General features: G+C 50.9%; 1 protein-coding gene across 1 annotated transcript; it reads left to right on the forward strand.

Annotated features, from left to right (window-relative positions):
* The first annotated feature begins 4,538 nt into the window (after window positions 1–4,538).
* KRT4 (keratin 4) lies at window positions 4,539–11,380 on the forward strand. Its single transcript, XM_072797528.1, has 9 exons — window positions 4,539–5,165; window positions 6,767–6,981; window positions 8,099–8,159; window positions 8,516–8,611; window positions 9,164–9,328; window positions 9,586–9,711; window positions 10,143–10,363; window positions 10,615–10,649; window positions 10,758–11,380. Exons 1-9 carry the CDS (start codon window positions 4,680–4,682, stop codon window positions 10,943–10,945), a joined length of 1,593 nt encoding a protein of 530 aa, XP_072653629.1. The 5' UTR covers window positions 4,539–4,679; the 3' UTR covers window positions 10,946–11,380.
* The last annotated feature ends 7,786 nt before the right edge of the window (window positions 11,381–19,166 follow it).

The raw sequence follows: 19,166 nt of genomic DNA on the forward strand, positions 1-19,166 counted from the left end.
CTGCTTTTCCAGAACAAGACGCCGAGAAGCAGGGGGTACGAGAGCAGTAAGGGACCCGGGACGCCGTCTAGGCCAAACTTCACGTATCGGCTGAGAGCTGGAAGGAGCTTGCTCCTGGTAGAGTAAAGCAAGCCAACGGTGCCACTGAAATTACATTTAGAGCTAAAAAACCAAATCGAGACATTTAGATGATCATGCAATAGAAGTCAAAGGTCATCTCACTTGTCAGGAAGGTCCACTAACAACATGTTACTTAGAAATACTCGTTGAAGGCTGGGAATGGCCCGGACCCAGGGGTTCCCCACGCCGAGCTCCTGGAGTCTGAGGCCCCCAAGGGCCGCGCAAGGGTGGAGGCAGCGTGTGGGAAGCTCATACCCTCCCGCTCTGCACCAATGGGAGCATTTCTCCCTTCGTCTGTTTTGCAAATGGGGATATGCTTGTGTTTGGTTTTGCTGTCAAAATGTGTTGGGTACCCCCACTTGCTCACGCCCAGAGCCCTCCCCCCTGCACCCCCTGAAGGTAGGAGTCCCAGCTCTCACCGTCCCCCCCCCCCTCCGACCCCCTGCCCCTTCCTGAAATGCTGACGGGCCCTCTTCTGCAGAGTCTCTGATCACCAGCTTGGCTCTGGCTCCCCAAAGAGTGACTCAGGCCCAGGAGGCCCAGTGACAGCGACTGAGGACCAGGGAGGGCGGGGGCGCTTCTCACAGCACACACCGGCTTTGGGGCTGAGTGAAAGGCCCCGGGATCCCTGTAATCCCAGCCTGAATGCGAGGGCTCGCCTCCCTCGCCCAGAAAGCTCAAGGCAAACACACCTTCCCACCCAGCTCCACACCCCTGTCAGCTGCTCATCCTCTTTGATAAGATCAGGAACAGCTGCCAGAGGAGGAAGGGTCACAGAGGGCAGGAGGGGAGGCTGTAGGGGTGGGATGGGGACCAGCTTGTAGCCATTGCAGTCTGCGAGGGTCTCCTTGTCCAGTCTCCTGACCCCAGCCAGGCGGGCAGGAGGCATTTCTCCCTTTTCCAGGGAAAGACTCTCCTCGCTGTCTCTCTCACTTCAAGGGTTAGATCCCTGTGCAGAGTGCGGGCGTGTCTACCTTCATTCAGTTTCTCAGGCTGCAGTTTGAGGGGCTTGTGAACTTCTGGCAATTCTGGCTATTAATAAGGCCACAGAATATGGCTCTAGTCTAGACCTTTCTTCCTGTTTGCTTTGGGTTTATTGTAGGATTTGTAATTAAGTTAATTTGGATTTGCTTAATTGAAGGACACGGAATCGGGCCCTCGGGACAACATCCTACCTTGTTGGATACTTGCAAGGACAGGGCCACATAAAGTGAGCAACCAATCATGTGACGAAGGCAAGGACAGAAGGAGCAGAGGCAGCTCTGCAGAACGTGCCCCGGGCCGGTCGAGACCCCGTTGCTGCTCTGGTGGGTCATAGCTATGGGTTAGTAGACGTGGCCATATGCTTTATTTATTTTTTCCCCCTGCAGGTATTGTGTGGGGCAGATGTGAAGCACTGTGGTGTAGAGTTAAGGTCACAGGCTTTGCAGTTAGAGACGCCTGGCTTCGCACTGCCATCACCTCCTAGCTGCGTGAGCTCAGACGAGTTCCGTGACCTCTCTGGGCCTCCGCGTCTGCAGCTCTGAGCAGAGCAACACCTCCTTCTCAGGGTTGTTGTGAGGAACGTGTCGAACTGTTCTGAGAAAAGCCCTCCGTGTCCAGCACATAAAGGCAGCTCTGGATGAGAGTCCCTTCTATCTGAAAAGCACTAACGGCCTTTCTCTTGTTTTATTTTTTTAATCTCAGGATGGTATGTGCCTCGGTTTAGCATTAGCTTTATGAGGAGTGCCTCAATGGGGAAGTACCCACAGGCACAAAATTAGACTGATTATAGATTATTTATTATCCCCCCCACCCTCAAATCCCTTCCACACCCACCTGCTTTCTGTTTTAGGCTCCGGGCACGAGTGGACACCATTCTAGGTACAACACATCGCATCATTTTCTCCTAGCATTGGAGTGTCGCGGCCACAGACTACAAGACCCAATGGATGCATCAGAAGCCACCTTGGGGCTTGAGCTTTGCAGATGCAAGCCTTCCTCCTAGCCCATGAGAGTTCTCATCACCGCAAGAGAAGGGGGTGGTGAGTGGGAGGTGCAGAGACCCGGGTGGGGGGGCTGGCCAGGGTCTGAGCTCCGGGCCCTCCCTCAGGCTGCGATCCTGGTGGCCTTCCCATCTCCTCTCGGGGTAGGACAGCTGAGAATCAGACCTCGGCTTCCCAAGGGGGTGGTGTAGACAGAGACGCCTGGCTTCCCACTGCCATCACCTCCTAGCTGTGTGAGCTCAGACAAGTTACGTGACCTCTCTGGACCTCAGCGTCTGCAGCTCTAAACTGAGCAGAGCAATACCTCTTTCTCAGCTCTTTGCCAGATCTCCTCTGCTCCCATAGCTGCAGCCCCAGATACCTGCAGTAACCCCACCTTCCTTCCCAGCCACGCCCCGCCTGGGGTCAAGGTGGGAGTCAGCAGACCCTGGGATACCAGTGCCTTCAGGGCCCCCTTGACTCGAATGGTCAGTTCAGCCAGGTTTGTTCAGGTGCCCAATTCTGGATTGGCTGCTGTAGAAATTAGACAACCGATCTCATCCCAGGCAGGATGACACAGTGAGAGGCTGGGGGTGCAGGGCCTTTGGGAGCAGACTGATGTGAGTTCAAGTCCTGACTCCGCCACGTGCGACTGCATGACCCTGGAGAACTTTTAGGAAGGCAGGGTGGTGTCGTGTGTATAAAACACTCAGCACGGGGCTGGCACAAAGCTGGCCCCTCAGTAAATACTCACTGAAAGAGGGACTGAAGGTTCCACTGCATTCCTTGTAGGAGGTGGTCCTGGCTCTAAGATGCTCACTTACTACAGGTGGATGGACTATCCATTGGGCTTTCTTCCACGGACCTTCGATAGAGCCTGGGGCTTCCTGGCCTTGCTGTCACAGCTCCTCCACCTGCCCTCCATCTATTTAGAGGGCACCTGGGTAGGGGCGAGTGGAGCTGAGCAAAGGGGGAGGGGGGGATGCTGAGGGTGGGGTACAGACCAGACGTAGAGGTAAGAGAGCCGGGAGAGGGGTTGAGGGTGGAAGTGGGGAGGGGAGAGAGCTCCCAGCCAGTCCAGTCCTCCCAGCAGCCCCATCCCTAAGAACTGGATCCACTGACCTCCCTCTTTGCACCCCATGGGCTCTGCCTTTTCTCTTTGCGGCGGGGAAGAGCTGGTCATTTCTGCCGTGGCCAGCTACCAGGTGGTCAGGGTCAGCTCAGGCCTATGGGAATTACCCAGGCCCTGATCACTGCTATTCCCCGGATTTGGAATAGCAGTTTTATTAGGGATTTAGAAGACGGGGAAGGGCTGCAGATTTGTCTAATTTTTCATCCTAAGCGGCAGTGGCAAAGTCTGGGCAGGCTAAGAATGAATGCCCACTGCCTGTGCCAGGCACTGTGAGGACGTAAGAGGCAGGTGTCCCTTTGTAGATGAGAGGATGGGTTGAATGAGTTCAGCTGGTTAGTGGCCACAGGTGGGATTTGAACACAGATCCATGCCACCCAGCGGAGAAGAATGTAAACAAGGGCTCAAAACTAGGACTTTGCATTTAAAAACATTGCTCTGAGAAGGGGCTCGTGGGTCTTGCTACTCTGCCAAAGGGATCCTGAGCACCAAAAGGGTTACAGACTCCTGCCCTGAATGCTGAGACCGTTAGGGGAAAGCAGAACATGCTCTGTCCTGGGGGAGCCAAGCAAACGTTTGGGCAGCAAATGGAGCAGTGGGGCACGCCCAACGGGGACCCAGACTGGAGAACGCTGATCTAGAATCCTACAGAGAGCCAAACAGAGGCCGGAGAAGGAACATGAGTTCCTCAGTCCCCAGCTCCGCAATGGGCACGAAGTAGGTTCTCAACAACTGTGTCAGGCCGAGGTGAATCTTGATCTAGGTTTGGGAGGCTATGAGGCTGGAATATGGATTTCTTCTTTTGTAGGTGCACCCAGGGCCGAGCGCAGATGGGGGATAATAATGCTGGTAATCAATATAGGTGCAGCTTCCGACAGTTTACAATGATCATAATCTCACTGCATCTGGAGAGGGGGTGAAGGCAAATATTTGTATTATTTCTCATTTCTGGGTGAAGCAACTGAACCCCAGACAGTGACTTGCTCAGGTTTGCAGAGCACGTATGAGTGGGCAATGCCCTGGAATCCAGGCCCTCTGTTTCCAAACTCGTGGAGGGAGAGGACGGGTGATAGGTCATCTCCTGTGGAGCTGGGGGCCCGCAGGGAGGCTGCCGAGTTGGAGGTGCGCTGGGTGGCAGGCCCGAGGGGCTGGGCCTGGGCAGAGGCCTGTGATTCAGGAGGCCCTGGGGCACTGTTGAGGCTCTCCCGAAGGGGAGTGTGTTGGGATCCTGTAAACTGTGCCCTCGGAATGACATCTGAAGGTGTGTTTAGTGACATACTCAGCAGGTACGAGAAGGATGGGCCTGTGCCAAAGGCCAAGCCCAGAGATGTTTCAGATTTTTCCCTTTATGCCCCTGCAACCAAGCCCTGCTGCTCCAGCGCATATAAGAGGCCGGGGCTGGGGCCGCAGCACTCACGGCCTGGCCCCCGGCGCTTCTCGAGGCTCCAGCTCGCTCGCCCGCACCCATGATCGCCAGACAGCAGGGCGCCCGCGGCTCCCGGGCCTTCAGCTGCGGCTCCGCCGTGGTCGGAGGGGGCAGGCGGGCCGCGTTCAGCTCGGCCTCCGTGTCTGGGGGCGCGGGCCGCTGCTCCTCCGGGGGCTTCGGCAGCAGGAGCCTCTACAGCCTTGGGGGCAGGAAGAGCATCTCCATGAGCGTGGCCGGCGCCCGACAAGGCGCTGGCTTTGGGGCTGCTGCTGGTTTCGGTGCCGGCAGCTTCGGGGCAGGTTTTGGAGCCGGCAACTTCGGTAGTGGATTTGGGGGTTCCTTCAGTGGACGGGGTGGCCCTGGCTTCCCCGTGTGCCCTGCCGGAGGGATCCAGGAGGTCACCATCAACCAGAGCCTGCTGACCCCCCTCCACGTGGAGATCGACCCCGAGATCCAGAAGGTCCGGACGGAGGAGCGCGAGCAGATCAAGACGCTCAACAACAAGTTCGCCTCCTTCATCGACAAGGTGAGCTCCCCTCGGCCACAAGGTGCTCGAAGCCGGGGCTCCTGAGTGCTGGGATCTCAGCCCCGGGCCTGCCGCAGGGGTGCAAACCACTGAGCTTCTCTGGGCCTCTGTGTTCCAGCTGTTAAAGGGGGGGGTCCTTCCCCCAAGTCTTTCTCTTGGGAAATGGCTGGTGGGCAGGCAGCCTGCTCAGACCAACGCGATGTTTGGAGTCTTCCTAGATGTGCCTTGTGATACTCTGCAAGTCGCTCAGCTTTTCTGAATCCAGGCATCCCAGCGATAAAGTGGGTTCGTTATTTCCCTGCTCTTTCTCAGATTTTCTGTTTCAGAAGTAGCATGGTTAATAATTTAATAATTAAAATTAATCATAGTTGAGATAGTAATTTAACTATTGGCACTTTTGTCGTCAGAGCAGAAGAAAACCAGGCTGGTTTCCCAAACGAAAAAGGGACCAACGCCAATGGCAGGTTCTGGGTTCCTATAAGACCTTGGAGGGTCATCTCCTTCATCGTCTTGACTCTGGGCAAAATTGCTCATTTCTGATTCTGTTTGGAGAGAGGAGGGGTTGGGTGTCTCCTTTTCTTTTTGTGATCCAACATCCTTTCCCATGCAGTGTCTATTGCAATAGGATGGATGATAACAAGCAGCTCAGTCCCGATTACTGAGTCACCTGGAGATTAATGAGTGAGTGGATGAGTATAGCCACTCAGCCAAGGATGCCCTGGCTCTCCGTGCATCAGTCTTAGTCCTCTAAGATGTGAGGGGCAAGACTAAAGAGTCTCGAAGTGACTGAGTGGAAGTGTTTGCTCTCCTGGCTAGTCGAGTAAACCTTCATTAGCTTAAAGAGGCTTTATGTAGGGTGACTCCAGGACATACAGATATAGAAACAAGACCCCGGGTTTGGTGCTTCCTTGTCTCCTCTCCCCTCATCTCACCTTTTGAGTTCAAACTGTGATCGGTCACCCTGACCTGCTTTTCTTTCAGCTCTGAAGCACATAAAGTGGGAATATCATGCTAAGCTAAGCTGCTACCCTGGTTTATCTGGTTAGATGTCTTCACAGAGAGAGGGAGAGTTCCAGGAAGTCCCCTTGCAGGGTGAGCCTGGCTGAGACTCAGAATCTATCTTGGGCCTTGATCTTAACTATTTAGACTCAATCATGCACAGGTTTATAAAAGAGACACACCAGGTCCATTTATTTAAAAAGTTGTCAGTGAATTTATCACTCCTTTGCCTTGGGTCAGGATCACTTTGAATGCGAGAGTCCCCAGACTGTGGTTGTATCTCCTAGTTTTGTTTATTTTATTATTTCCTAGAAGGTCAATGTTCTTGTCAGCACCTCACCCCAGGGCCTCTGGATCGCTGTGGTCAAGAGGACATACTTGCTACATAGTCAGGCCCTATTGCTCTGGCTGTTGCTCCATTTTCTACAACACATGTGGCCCATTTGCTGCCTCGGAGCAGCGCCACCATGTTGACCCCAGTGGCTGGTGCCTGGAGTTGCAACATGGTGACCCTACTTGCATGGCTCTTGGGTGGCCTTGGCCGGTCCTCCTGCCAAAGCTTCAGGCCCTCATGGATTGATTGGTGCCTTTTTAAAACATAGGTGCGGTTCTTAGAGCAACAGAATAAGGTCTTGGAGACCAAGTGGAGCCTCCTCCAGCAGCAGACGACCACCACATCCAGCAAAAACCTTGAACCCCTCTTTGAGGCTTACATCAGTGCCCTGAGGAAACAATTGGATACCTTGGTCAATGACAAAGGACGCCTGCAGTCTGAGTTGAAGACCACACAGGACAGCGTGGAGGACTTCAAGACCAAGTATGTGTGGAGGATAGAGGGATGCCACCTGAAAAAGTCTGCCCAGCCATGCCCCAGGGTCCCTGGGCTCCTGTCCAGTCATTTAGAATCCCAGGCTCCGAAGAGATCCCAAAAGGGTCAGAAAGGTTTTCTAGTTTGTTCCCCTGCATCTACATGGGCCCTTTTTAATGAGGGGAGGCCCGGTAACTCTAAGTTGCCCCAAGTAGAAAATTCTTGATACATTCAGGGAGTTGGGCTTGCCGTATACAAGATCAGAGACCATACGATGAGAAGTGGTGGACAGCATGGTCAGAAGAACACAGATTGTAGACAGATGGACCTTGTTTGAATACTGATTCCTCCACTTACGAGCCTTGTGCTTTTGTGTAACTTGCTTAACCTCTCTGAGCTTTATTCTTATTTATCTCTAAAATGAGGATAGTAACTCTAGTTTTGGAGAATTAGATGAAATTAAATGAGATTGAGAAAGCAGGTAGCATAGCACTGGACATATAATGAGCGTTTAATACATAGTAGCTCTTATGCTCACTATGGGATGGGGCTGAGAAAATGCCAACCTCCTCTCTCAATTCACTCTCACACCAAAGAGAGCTGGAGTGTTGTCAGCATCCTTGAGAACTCAATCCACCAAATAGATGGCCCTTCTGTAGAAATAAAACCAACCAGGTTGTGGCTGGTTGTCCTCCTCACATCTTGTCTCTTGAAAACGGTCTTTATAGTTTGATTTTCACTTCTCTGAATAAACCAGGGTCTAGATCAGTATCAGTATTTCATACATGTAATTAATAAATGTAAGTTGAATGAATATTTGTATGAAAATGAGAAAATGTGGCCAATTACCTGGATATGTCCAAATAGGTGTTTTTTTTTTTTTTTAAAAGATTTTATTTATTCATTCATGAGAGACACAGGCAGAGGGAGAAACAGGCTCCATGCAGGGAGCCTGATGCGGGCTCGATCCCAGGACCCCGGGATCACGCCCTGAGCTGAAGGCAGTTGCTCAATCACTGAACCACCCAGGCATCCAGTTAGGTGTTTGAAACACAGCAGCAAGAGAACCGGGAAACACTAGCTCATTGTGGGGCATCTGTCTTCTCCTTCCCATCCCTACCCCCAGGTATGAAGATGAGATCAACAAGCGTGCAGCTGCAGAGAATGACTTTGTGGTCCTCAAGAAGGTAAGAGAAGGAGGAGAGGGAGAGGCTGCAAGGGTACCCCTTCCCTTGGGAGTGGCCTTTGGTTTAAACCATGGGTTTGGTCCATCCTGGCCTCACTTTTACCCCACTTGGTACTATCCAGATCTATGTGGTCAGAGGAGTGGGTAACTGAACCACACCCCAAGGAATTGAGGTTGGGGAAAAAAGCCCATTTGGATAATTAACTTCCATTTCTGCAGCTGGCTTTAGGGCAGAGTATGTCAAAAGATTAGTCCTTTGCCACCTTGCCTGGTGCTGAGACTACCTTTGTGCATCACTTAACACTCCCCTGCCCTTATTGTAATTTCTGTACCTTGTCTCTTCTGTCTCCTGTGCAGGATGTGGACGCTGCCTACATGAACAAGGTGGAGCTGGAGGCCAAGGTGGATGCTCTGAATGATGAGATCAACTTCTTGAGGGTCCTCTTTGCTGCGGTGAGGACTCCATCCCCCTGCATTGGAAGAATGGAATCCCATATCTTCACAGATATGTTGTGGGAATTCACAGTTCTTTGAAAGGACTCCAGCTCCCTAACTTGCTGAGGATGCTCTTAGCAAGGTCATAGGTCAAAAGAGTTAAAGTGAGAGACTCACCCAGGAGGTTTTCAAAACCAGATGTTGTCTTAGAGGGGTGATTAGATCTGAAGGTTGCATGGGATAGAGTTTCTTGTTGTCTAGCATTTCCTTGGTGAAAGGAATCCATTCCATTCCCTTTGGTTCAATGCACTAAGCACCTACTAACATGGGGTAGCTTATGGATCCCAGAGAGCAGTAAAGACTAGAAGCATTACTTTTCTGTCTTGAAATGTCACCAATCACTTGATTTCTACATAGAAACTTACCATTCTCCCCCCTCCCTACACACTGGGATACCAGCTCTGCTTCCATCTGAGCCTATGGCATTGATTTTTGACCACAGTAGATTTCTGGTGTCAGAGATTAGGGGAGACGCTCCGGGGCACCTGACATGAGACATTTTCCCTGCAGGAGCTGTCCCAGATGCAGACACACGTCTCAGACACATCTGTGGTCCTGTCCATGGACAACAACCGGGACCTGGATTTGGACAGTATCATTGCTGAGGTCCGCGCCCAGTATGAGGAGATTGCCCAGAAGAGCAAGGCTGAGGCTGAAGCGCTGTACCAGACCAAGGTGCGTGTCAGGGATCTCTTAGGAGATGGTTTCTGGGGCTCTGCTTTTGGTGTCTGTGAGCAGGTGATCATCATCTCAAGCCCAAGAGAAGTCAGAGATGAATTGACCTTCCAGGCATTGCTGATCCTGGTCTGATTTGAGATTACATGACAGTTTATATTATCCCTGACGCCTGTGCCTATTACTGAGCTCACTTGAGAATAGACCCTATTCAAATGTCTCTGACCCCTTGTTCCCTGTGTTTTCCTGGATATTAGGTCCAGCAGCTCCAGATCTCCGTTGACCAATATGGTGACAACCTGAAGAATACCAAGAATGAGATCTCAGAGCTCAACAGGATGATCCAGAGGCTGCGGGCTGAGATTGAGAATGTCAAGAAGCAGGTAAGTGTCACCATTTTCTGGCCATGGTACGGGGTCAAGGGCCTAAGAGAGGTCTACACAATGGACAAGAAGATCAGGCATTGGGCCAGAAGATCCTGAGCTTGCATGCAGGGGATTTGTGATTCCTTATAAAAGCCACACCCAGGTCTTTTCAGCAATGCCCTAGTTAACCTGATATGACACCCAGATAAATAAGGTTTCTTGGCTCTTCTTCATTGGTTTTTGCTCATCTTCATCTAATCAGCCTGGTGGGGACATTGGTGGAACCTGGCTGGAGTAAATGAAATGCATAAGAGTAAAGCAGGTGAGGAGTAGGACAGACAGCACCCTCACATCTTAACTCAGGAAGAACCGGGACAGGACAGGGGATAGATGGCAGGGCCTTGACAGCAGGACACTGATGATTGCCTGCTCAATGCTGTCGTCTACAGTGCCAGACTCTGCAAGCATCGGTGGCTGATGCGGAGCAGCGTGGGGAGCTGGCCCTCAAAGACGCCCAGAGCAAGTACAAAGAGCTGGAGGCCGCCCTGCACCAGGCCAAGGAGGAGCTGGCCCGGATGCTGCGCGAGTACCAGGAGCTCCTGAGCGTGAAGCTGGCCCTGGATGTGGAGATCGCCACCTACCGCAAGCTGCTGGAGGGCGAGGAGAGCAGGTGGGATAGGGAAGGCAGGGCAGGAGTGGGAGGGAGGGAGAGACCCCAGCACCAGGAGTTTGCACCGCTGCTGGGCCATCTGCTGCAGCGCTGCACAGGTGCGTTACGATCCAGCGCCGTGTAGATACCAGGTTCACATGCAGTCCTTTAATTTGGCTGCGTAAGGATGGGATAGGTGCTCGAGGCCTGCTTATGGGCCAAGCATGGCTCGGGGTTCTACTGTGACTCACTGCTCTTTCTCTCCCCCGTAGAATGTCTGGAGAATGCCAGAGTGCCATGAGCATCTGTAAGTACCTTCTGTCCCTGTGATAGCTGGTTGTTCCCCCTGGTTTGGGCTGAGAGCCCTGGTTGCCAGTATTGTTGAATAACCATATCCTTTGCCTCTCTCCTGCAGCCGTGGTTGGTGGTATCGCTAGTGCCGGGGGCATCAGCGGAGGATTAGGAAGCTGCTCTGGGTTTGGCCTGGGCAGTGGCTTTGGCTCTGGCTCCGGAAGTGGCTTTGGATTTGGTGGTGGTGTTTGTGGCAGTTCCGGCAGCAAGATCGTCTCTACCACCACCTTGACCAAGAGATCCCACCGATAGAGGAGACAAGGTTCCTGCAGCCCCTGAGCCCAGCTGGGCCCAGCCCTGGTGTCTCTGTGCTTCCTTCACCCCCACCTCCACCCTCCCTCTCTGGGGCTCATCATACCAATGTCACCTCAGTGTGGACTCTGCCCTCTTGGAGTTTGGTAGCTTCTTCTCGATTTGGGCCTAGTGACCGACCTGGAATGGGTGGGGTGTCAACTGACAGAGGAGAACACTATCAGGAGCTTCATCTCCAGAGTCATCAGGGTCATGTATGCCCCCTGCCAGCCCATGATCCCAGATAGCCCTCTACATCAGCACCAAACTCCCTTGTCACTTGGCAGCAACTGGCCCTACAAGTCAGGATAGGAACCACGCTGTGTCCCATCCACCTCTTTTCCTTCCCTTTATCCGTCTTTGGGTGAATCTTTAATAAAATGCTTTTGTCATTCACTCTTGAGCCATTGTCCTTGTTCCCTGGGGAGAAGTGTCTAGATTTCAGGTGGGAGTAAAGGAGGCTGGGGCCGGAGGGATCTGTCTGCAACAGATCAAGATCGTCAGCTAATTTGAAGGAGGAGTGCAGCGTGTGGAGCCTGAAGGCTGCCTACGGAACAGGGACACAAACTCAAAGTAGCCAGCACTTGCATAAAAATGGTAGGCAATCAGAGCAGAACCATCTTTGGGTTGAGGCTGCAGGGAATCTGGAGGGGAGGGGTTGAGGAGAGGCAGCTGGACGGCCTCTTCTGAATGTGCAATGAGGGGTTAGGGAGCTTATGGAGATTTTGCACTCAGCGTCTAACAAGGCCTCCCTATTTTCATGAGACTCTATGCAGAGGACTCCGTCCCACTGGACTGGCAAGGCGCTCAGAAACTTGTTCCAAGAATCAGCAATGTCCCGATTGCTGGATGGAGGAGTGGAAGCCTGTCATTCTCACAGAGCTTTCGTGCTGGACTCACTTTGCCATCTCAGGTGGTTGTATCCGGGGTTATGTCTATACTGCTGTCCCTGAGTGACGGGGGTGTGGGGGAAAGGAGGCAGGTGGGCTAGAGTGATGGGGGGTGAAGCGGCCTGATTGGGGGCAGCCCTGGAGGTTATGACTGATGAAATGAGGATAGTCAGAGGTGCGGATCTGGGCATAGCCCTTGTGGACACCCTGTTTCCATAACGGGACCACTTCCAAGATACCTGGAGGAGCCGAGTTTTCCTGCACAGCTCGCCATGTGGTCTGACCCAAATCCCTCTCACTGCAGATGCAGGATACACTCATTCCCTTGGCCACCCCGTTGGTAACTGCCACCCGGGGCTGCCAGGCACTTCATTCAGACTCCAGTCCCTCCAGCACTGTGCCCACGGGGCCCTGGTTGTGTGCAGACAGAGGACACACAGTTTGCCCAGGCCAGTCCCTGCCAATGTGGCTTTCACACCGACCCGCAGGCAGGCTCAGGGCGGCGGGGGCAGGGCAGCAAAGGGTTAATGTCAGGGGCTTGTGCTCCCCAGCGGCCCTCATAAACCCCACCCTAACCCCTCCTTGTTTTGGGACTCACCCCCTAGCGTCTGCCACCTTCCCCTGGGGGAAAATGCTGAATTGGTTCTTTTCTAAGTTTCCAGAGTGGGGAGGAGGAATCAAAGGTTAGAAGCAGGGGAGGGACTTCTCAAGTTCACTTACCAGGAAGGGGCAGGTTGTGATGGGCCACACCGAGGAGCTGGGGGCAGGTTAACAAATTTCTCCTGCTCTCTGAGCAAGGGAGGTGTGGAAGTAGCGAACCCGAGTGGGGTTGAATAAAATGATTTACATAGGAAACTCAGATCAAGTGCGTGTGTATCTTAGAATAAATATGTCTTTGGGGGCACCTGGGGGTTGCTCACTGAACACCTGCCTTTGACTCAGGTCATGGTTCCCAGGGTCCCGGCTCCCCGGAGGGAGCCTGCTTCTCCCTCTGCCTGTGTTTCTGCTTCTCTCTGTCTCTTATGAATAAAATCTTTTGGAAAAAAAAAGTGTTATTGTAGGAAGTGGCTATGTGGGTATGTTTGTGTTTTATTTCTATAAAGAACACTCTGGTTGACATTCCTGTTGGTCTCTATTACCGAAACAGTTCAGGGGAGTGGATCCTGGCCGTGATCCATACAGGTTTGGAGCTGGCTGGCTACACAAAGGGGACTATTCGAAGGGGAAAATCCACTTCTGGGATAATAGGCACCACTCTTCTCTTGGATCCTTTGAAATGGATCTGGCCAGCTCCTTGTGTTCAAGGGAACTATGGAGACACAGGTTGCATTACCTGCCCCTTGGAAGGCCCCCCCGCACTCTCTACCCTATCCAAAATGCTTTGCCTTGAGGCCTCCTAAAATCACTTCTCACACTGTAATGCCCCCAATGTGGGTGGGCAGATCTTTAACTCAGCTTATTGGGTTCCTCTGCTCTGACCCCCACTCTCCAAGCTCTTGACTTCTAGCCTTGGCTATAACCTCACAGGTGGTTTGGCTCAGGTTCCCAGGCTCCCAAGCAATGACCTCATTTGCATAAGTCCCTCTCCCTTTACCAAGATCTTGTTCTCTCAGTCTAGCCCTTCTGGTTTCAGAAAATTCTTGCCAACACTTCTGAAGGCTCTCTCCTTTGTCACTAGTGAAACTGAAGGATATTAAAAAAAAAAAAAAAAAGAAAAGAAACTGAAGGATAAGGCAAAGAGGGGTTTATTTAGTGTTGCTTCTTGTGGATTTTGCCTACTGTTGGGACCTAGGCTTTGGATTCTAAGACCAGAGGACCTCAAAATAAGGCAGGTCCACTACCATGTCTTGGGTGATGGTCAAGGTTTAGTGAGATAGCTATCTAGGGAAATAACTATGGGGGATATGTCCCCTTTTACTACCCCTTAGGGCAAGGTAATAGTGGGAAGCCCAGAACAAAGGGAAGGAGCAAGCTAAGAGAAGAAGTCATTTTAGCACCTGCTCCATCTTTTTGCTGTGTTGAAAGTAGAGACTGAAGAGTTATATTTGCAGCCCATGGGGAGAAGGCTGGAAGTGTAGGGCTTTGGCCATGAAGGGTCTTGGGATGGGGCCCAGGACTCAGGCTGGTTGTTGCTCATGGTTTCTTGGTTGACTTGGGGTCAAGGTAAAATTGTTCTGCATCTTCAGGTTGTTTTACTTGAAGTGTGGATTCAGTCCTCAAAAATTCACAGAAGAAGTTAGATGAGCTAGGAAGAGGTTTTTGGCAGAAAGTGTTTGGATTAACATTTGCCATTCACCTATCCATCATCCACCATCTTTCAATCCACCCATCCATCCATCCACCCATTCATTAGCCTTTGAATTCTGTAAGGACAGGACAATGGTTTATTCATTTTGATATTTCAAGGCCAGTGTGCTTGTCACATCGTAGATGTTTAACAAATGTTGGTTTAATGAATGAACAAACATCCTAGGCAATGTAATAAGAATTAGACTATTCTTGGGCAGCCCGGGTGGCTCAGAGGTTTAGCATCGTCTTTGGCATTGGGTGTGATCCTGGAGACCTGGGATCGAGTCCCATGTCGGGCTCCCTGCATGGAGCCTGCTCCTCCCTCTGCCTGTGTCTCTGCCTCTCTCTCTCTCTCTGTCTCTCATGAATAAATAAATAAAATCTTAAAAAAAAAAGAATTAGACTATTCTTTCAAGGAGTTTTCAATTGGAATATTAATGTCTAGATAAAAACACGAACATATATTACTTGGTAACCAGATAGACATGCTCTTGGGAACTGCAAATAGGGTCTATGGGAGTCCAGGAAAGGGTGAAATTACTTTCAGTCTTGGTCGGGAGCCGGCAATCACAGGCGGCTTCATGGAGGAGGTGGCATTGAAGTTGGGTCTGGAAGGGTAGGTAGGCCTGGATGTTAGAGATGGGGGTAGGCGGTGGGGGGAATGGATGTGACAGAGGGCAGGATTCTAACATCCTCTAAAAAGAAATCCTTTTTTCAGGAAGTCTCCTGAGTGGCTTCACCCTCCTGGCTCCCCTCGTTCCTCTGGCTCCCTTAGGCTTCCCCAGGCCTCATCCTGATCACATTCCCTTCCCTGCATGGAGTCCTGAGGGCTGCAGCGTTTCCCTCATCAGGCACTTGTCTGCCTGCAAATCCACCGTCTAAGAGCTTTCCCTTGACAAGCATGGAGGAGGCGGGGGGCATCACTCTTAGGGAGCACATAGTTTATTATGAATACGTGTGTGCGTGTGTGTTGTGTATGGACTGTCAGGGAGGCAGACATACTACAGACACATTTTCCATACTTTCGGGAGAATGTTAAGAGCAGCAGTGGGGCCGGCGGGGGGTGGGGGGCGCCTGGGTGGCTCAGTCAGTTAAGCATCTGCTTTCGGCTCAGGCCATGATCCCAGATCCCTGGGATTGAGCCCTTTGTCGCACGGGGGCGGGGGCGGGGTGGGGGGTGTCTCTGCTCGGCGGGGAGCCTGCTTCTTCCTCTTCGTGTCTGCCTGTTTCTCCCCCTGCTTGTGCCCACGTGCTCGCTCTCTCTTTCTGTCAAGTAAATAAATAAAATCTTAAAAAAAAAAAGCAACATCCCAAAGATTTTGAACTGTTGTATCTTCATTCTCATTAGTTTCCATGAATCTTTTTAATTCTTCTTTAATTTCCTGGTTGACCCTTTCATCTTTTAGCAGGATGGTCCTTAACCTCCACGTGTTTGAGGTCCTTCCAAACTTTTTGTTGTGATTTAGTTCTAATTTCAAGGCATTATGGTCTGAGAATACGCAGGGGACTCTCCCAATCTTTTGGTATCGGTTCAGACCCGATTTGTGACCCAGTATGTGGTCTATTCTGGAGAAAGTTCCATGTGCACTTGAGAAGAATGTGTATTCAGTTGAGTTTGGATGTAAAGTTCTGTAGATATCTGTGAAATCCATCTGGTCCAGTGTAGCATTTAAAGCTCTCGTTTCTTTGGAGATGTTGTGCTTAGAAGACCTATCGAGTATAGAAAGAGCTATGACAAATACCCACCATTTGCTTCAATGTGGATGGACCTGGAGGGTATTATGCTGAGTGAAATAAGTCAATCAGAGAAGGACAAACATTGTATGTTCTCACTTATTTGGGGAATATAAATAATAGTGAAAGGGAATAGAGGGGAAGGGAGAAGAAATGAGTGGGAAATATCAGAAAGGGAGACAGAACATGAAGACTCCTAACTCTGGGAAACGAACTAGGGGTGGTGGAAGGGGAGGAGGGCGGGGGGTGGAGGTGACTGGGTGACGGGCACTGAGGGGGGCACTTGACGGGATGAGCACTGGATGTTATTCTGTATGTTGGTAAATTGAACACCAATAAAAAATAAATTTATCATAAAAAAAAGAGCAACAGTAGGAGTCAGCCACGTGAAAGGGGTATGAGCCTAGAGCTGGGGTGAGGGGCCCTGGGGAGAAGGTGCTCTAGGCAGCAAGAACATCAGAGCCAAAGCAGGGAAGTGTGGCACAGCTAAGTATGGGTATGAACCCCAAACAGCTGAGCGTCCTTCAACAGCTTAGCATCCTTGGCATTCCACTCTTAAGGGCAAGCAAGAGTGGTGGGAGTGGAAGCTGGAGAGGTAGGTCGAGGCCAGGCTGTGGAGGACCATGGTTTGACCCATTGTACAACTTGTTTGGGGCTTGAGCTTTGTGCTCTAAGACTAGACAAGCTCAGGCTGAGGCATGTCCGAGAGAAGAAGCTCTGGATGAGATGAAGAGGGACCTCTGGGCCATCTGCTTCCAGGGTGTGGCCTTTAGGTCCAGGACGTGCTCTGGACTCAGGTCAGGCATTTCATGCAGCTGTAATGCTAAGCCTTGCCACTGCTCTGCCTCCTTTCCTACTCTTGTTACTATGAGAAAGTGTTCAGGGCCCACACGTTTTGCCATCACTCCATTGTCTCCCGGCAGAAGCATCTCCCCCCGATGACATTCACTCCTTCAATATTTGCTGTGGACCTTCCATATGTTGGGGGCTGTCCATCACTGCTTCTAAATCTCCCGGGACTACTTCCATGGGATCCCATGGTCACCTTATTTCCCACTGTGATCACACCCTCTGCTTTATGTCCAACTGGATTCCCTCGAAGTCTGCAGTGGAGAGAGTGGAGAGAGTGAGAGCGCAGCTTTTCAAAACGTGGTGGAAAAAGCAATTGAAGTTTCCTGTTCACTTTCTCTCCCTCAGGTTAAATGATCATTTGACACTTTTCCCCTCTTCCCCCTTTAGGCTTTGTTTCAAGCAATTTATTTCATCATTTCCTAACTGGTGTTTGGAACCTCCTGGTGAGGACAAGATGAGGCTTCTGCTATTTGACAAGCTGCAGTTTGAGGAGCACACCGGACAAACGACTCAGCACCAACACAGAGGAGAGCTCTATCACGCAGAGGAACCTTACTGATAAAAGGTTATTGAGGGTGAGCCTCCCTCTCAGTTTTACTGTCCTATTTTTAAAAAAAATAATTAATTAATTAATTATTTATTTATTTATTTATTTATTTATTTATTTATGAGAGACACACACAGAGAGGCAGAGACACAGGCAGAGGGAGAAGCAGGCTCCCTACAGGGAGCCCAATGTAGGACTCGATCCCGGGACCCTGGGATTATGACCTGAGCCCAAGGCAGTCAACTGCTGAGCCACCCAGGCGTCCCTCATGATCCTATTTATCTTTTCCATAAGTGCACTATTCCTTCAATTTAATCTTACAGCAGGATATGGAAGTGAGTTGTTTAAAATCAGGAGGCAAGTTTCCATCCTGGAAGGTAAGGAAGAAGTGGGTCTCAACACCTTCTCCGTGGACCGCATAGTCTACTCTCTACACAGCAGCCATGTCTGGCCTTTGCTGAGACACTTCAGTGGCTTCTCCTCTCAGAGTGAAGGCTGGCCTTCTTCAGTGTCCCAAAGCCTCCATGGTCTGCCTCAGCTGTCCCAGACCTCGTCTCTGAGGCCACTCCTCTTCCTCAGTGTGCTTCAGATGTGCTGCCCCAAGCCAGTCCTCACATGCTCCTCACACTCCTGCCTCAGGGCCTTTGCACTTGTGGCTCCCACTGCCCAGGATGCCCTTTGTTCCCATATTTGCATGCCTTGTTCCTTCACTGTGTTCAGATTTTTGGCTCAGGTCCTCTTAGATCGTCCTCTGAGTTAGCACCCCCTGGTCATGCCTACTTCCTTCTCCTGCTGCGTTTATCTGGTAGTGCCTTTCATGGCCTGACCCACGTGTATTTATTTCTTTATTGTCTGTCTCCTACTGGTGTGTGGACTCTAGAAGAGTAGGGATGTCATCTGTTTTGTCCCCTATTGCATTCCCAGTGCCTAGAATGGTGCTTGGTAAACAGTAAGTGCTCAACAAGTGTTCATTTCATGAATAGACAGAGCCTGGGAAGGCTGAGCAGGCCTGATGTTTTGCATCTGTGGAAGAAGAAGGACATTATTCAAGAATATGATGAAGAGGGGGCTCTGAGTGGCTCAGCCCGTTAAGCTTCCGACTTTGTCTCAGGACATGACCTCAGGGGCCTGGAATGGAGCCTCAGGTCAGCCTCTGTGCTCAGTGGGGAGCCTGCTTGAGGATTCTCTCCCTCTCCCCCTGCCCCTCCCCCCTGGATCGTGCCCTCTCCCAAATAAATAAATAAAATCTCTTAAAAAATTGATGAAGAAAATGGGGTGCTTGGGGTGCTGGAACAATTAATTCATTGAATTAACCTGTGATTGTTCGAGAACAACAGAAGTGCTCATGTTAGCGCTCATTCTCATGTGACGACAGAAGCACATCCCAGAGTGATGCAAAAATGACAAATCCAAAATAATAGTGAATGTTTTCTCAGTTTTCAGGATGTCTAGGTACCATCCTTAGTGTTTGCTGTGCATTATTTAATTCAATTCTCACAACAGCTACGGAAGGTTAATCTGTTATTATTTTGTCTTACAGATGAGGAAACCGAGGCTTGGAGAGGTTTGAAAACTCATCCAAGAACACAAGCCAGTGAGAGGCAGAGCCAGGATTCAAGCCCAGGACTGCCTGGCTTACCTGAGGAAAGCCTCCATCTTCCCCCAGGCAGGACCAAGGTGAAAGGAGACAGAATTTTAATTTGCATTGGAAAGAAGCACTCAGTGTCCACAGCACAGATAGTAAGGGTCCTCCTAGGAGTTTTGCCACACATGACATCACCACACCTTAAAATTTTTTTTTTATTTTTAAAAAAGATTTTACTTATTTATTCATGAGAGACACAGGCAGAGGGAGAAGTAGGCTCCCTGC

This window comes from Canis lupus, chromosome 25 (genome assembly GCF_048164855.1).
Source record: "Canis lupus baileyi chromosome 25, mCanLup2.hap1, whole genome shotgun sequence".
Lineage (NCBI taxonomy): Eukaryota > Metazoa > Chordata > Mammalia > Carnivora > Canidae > Canis > Canis lupus.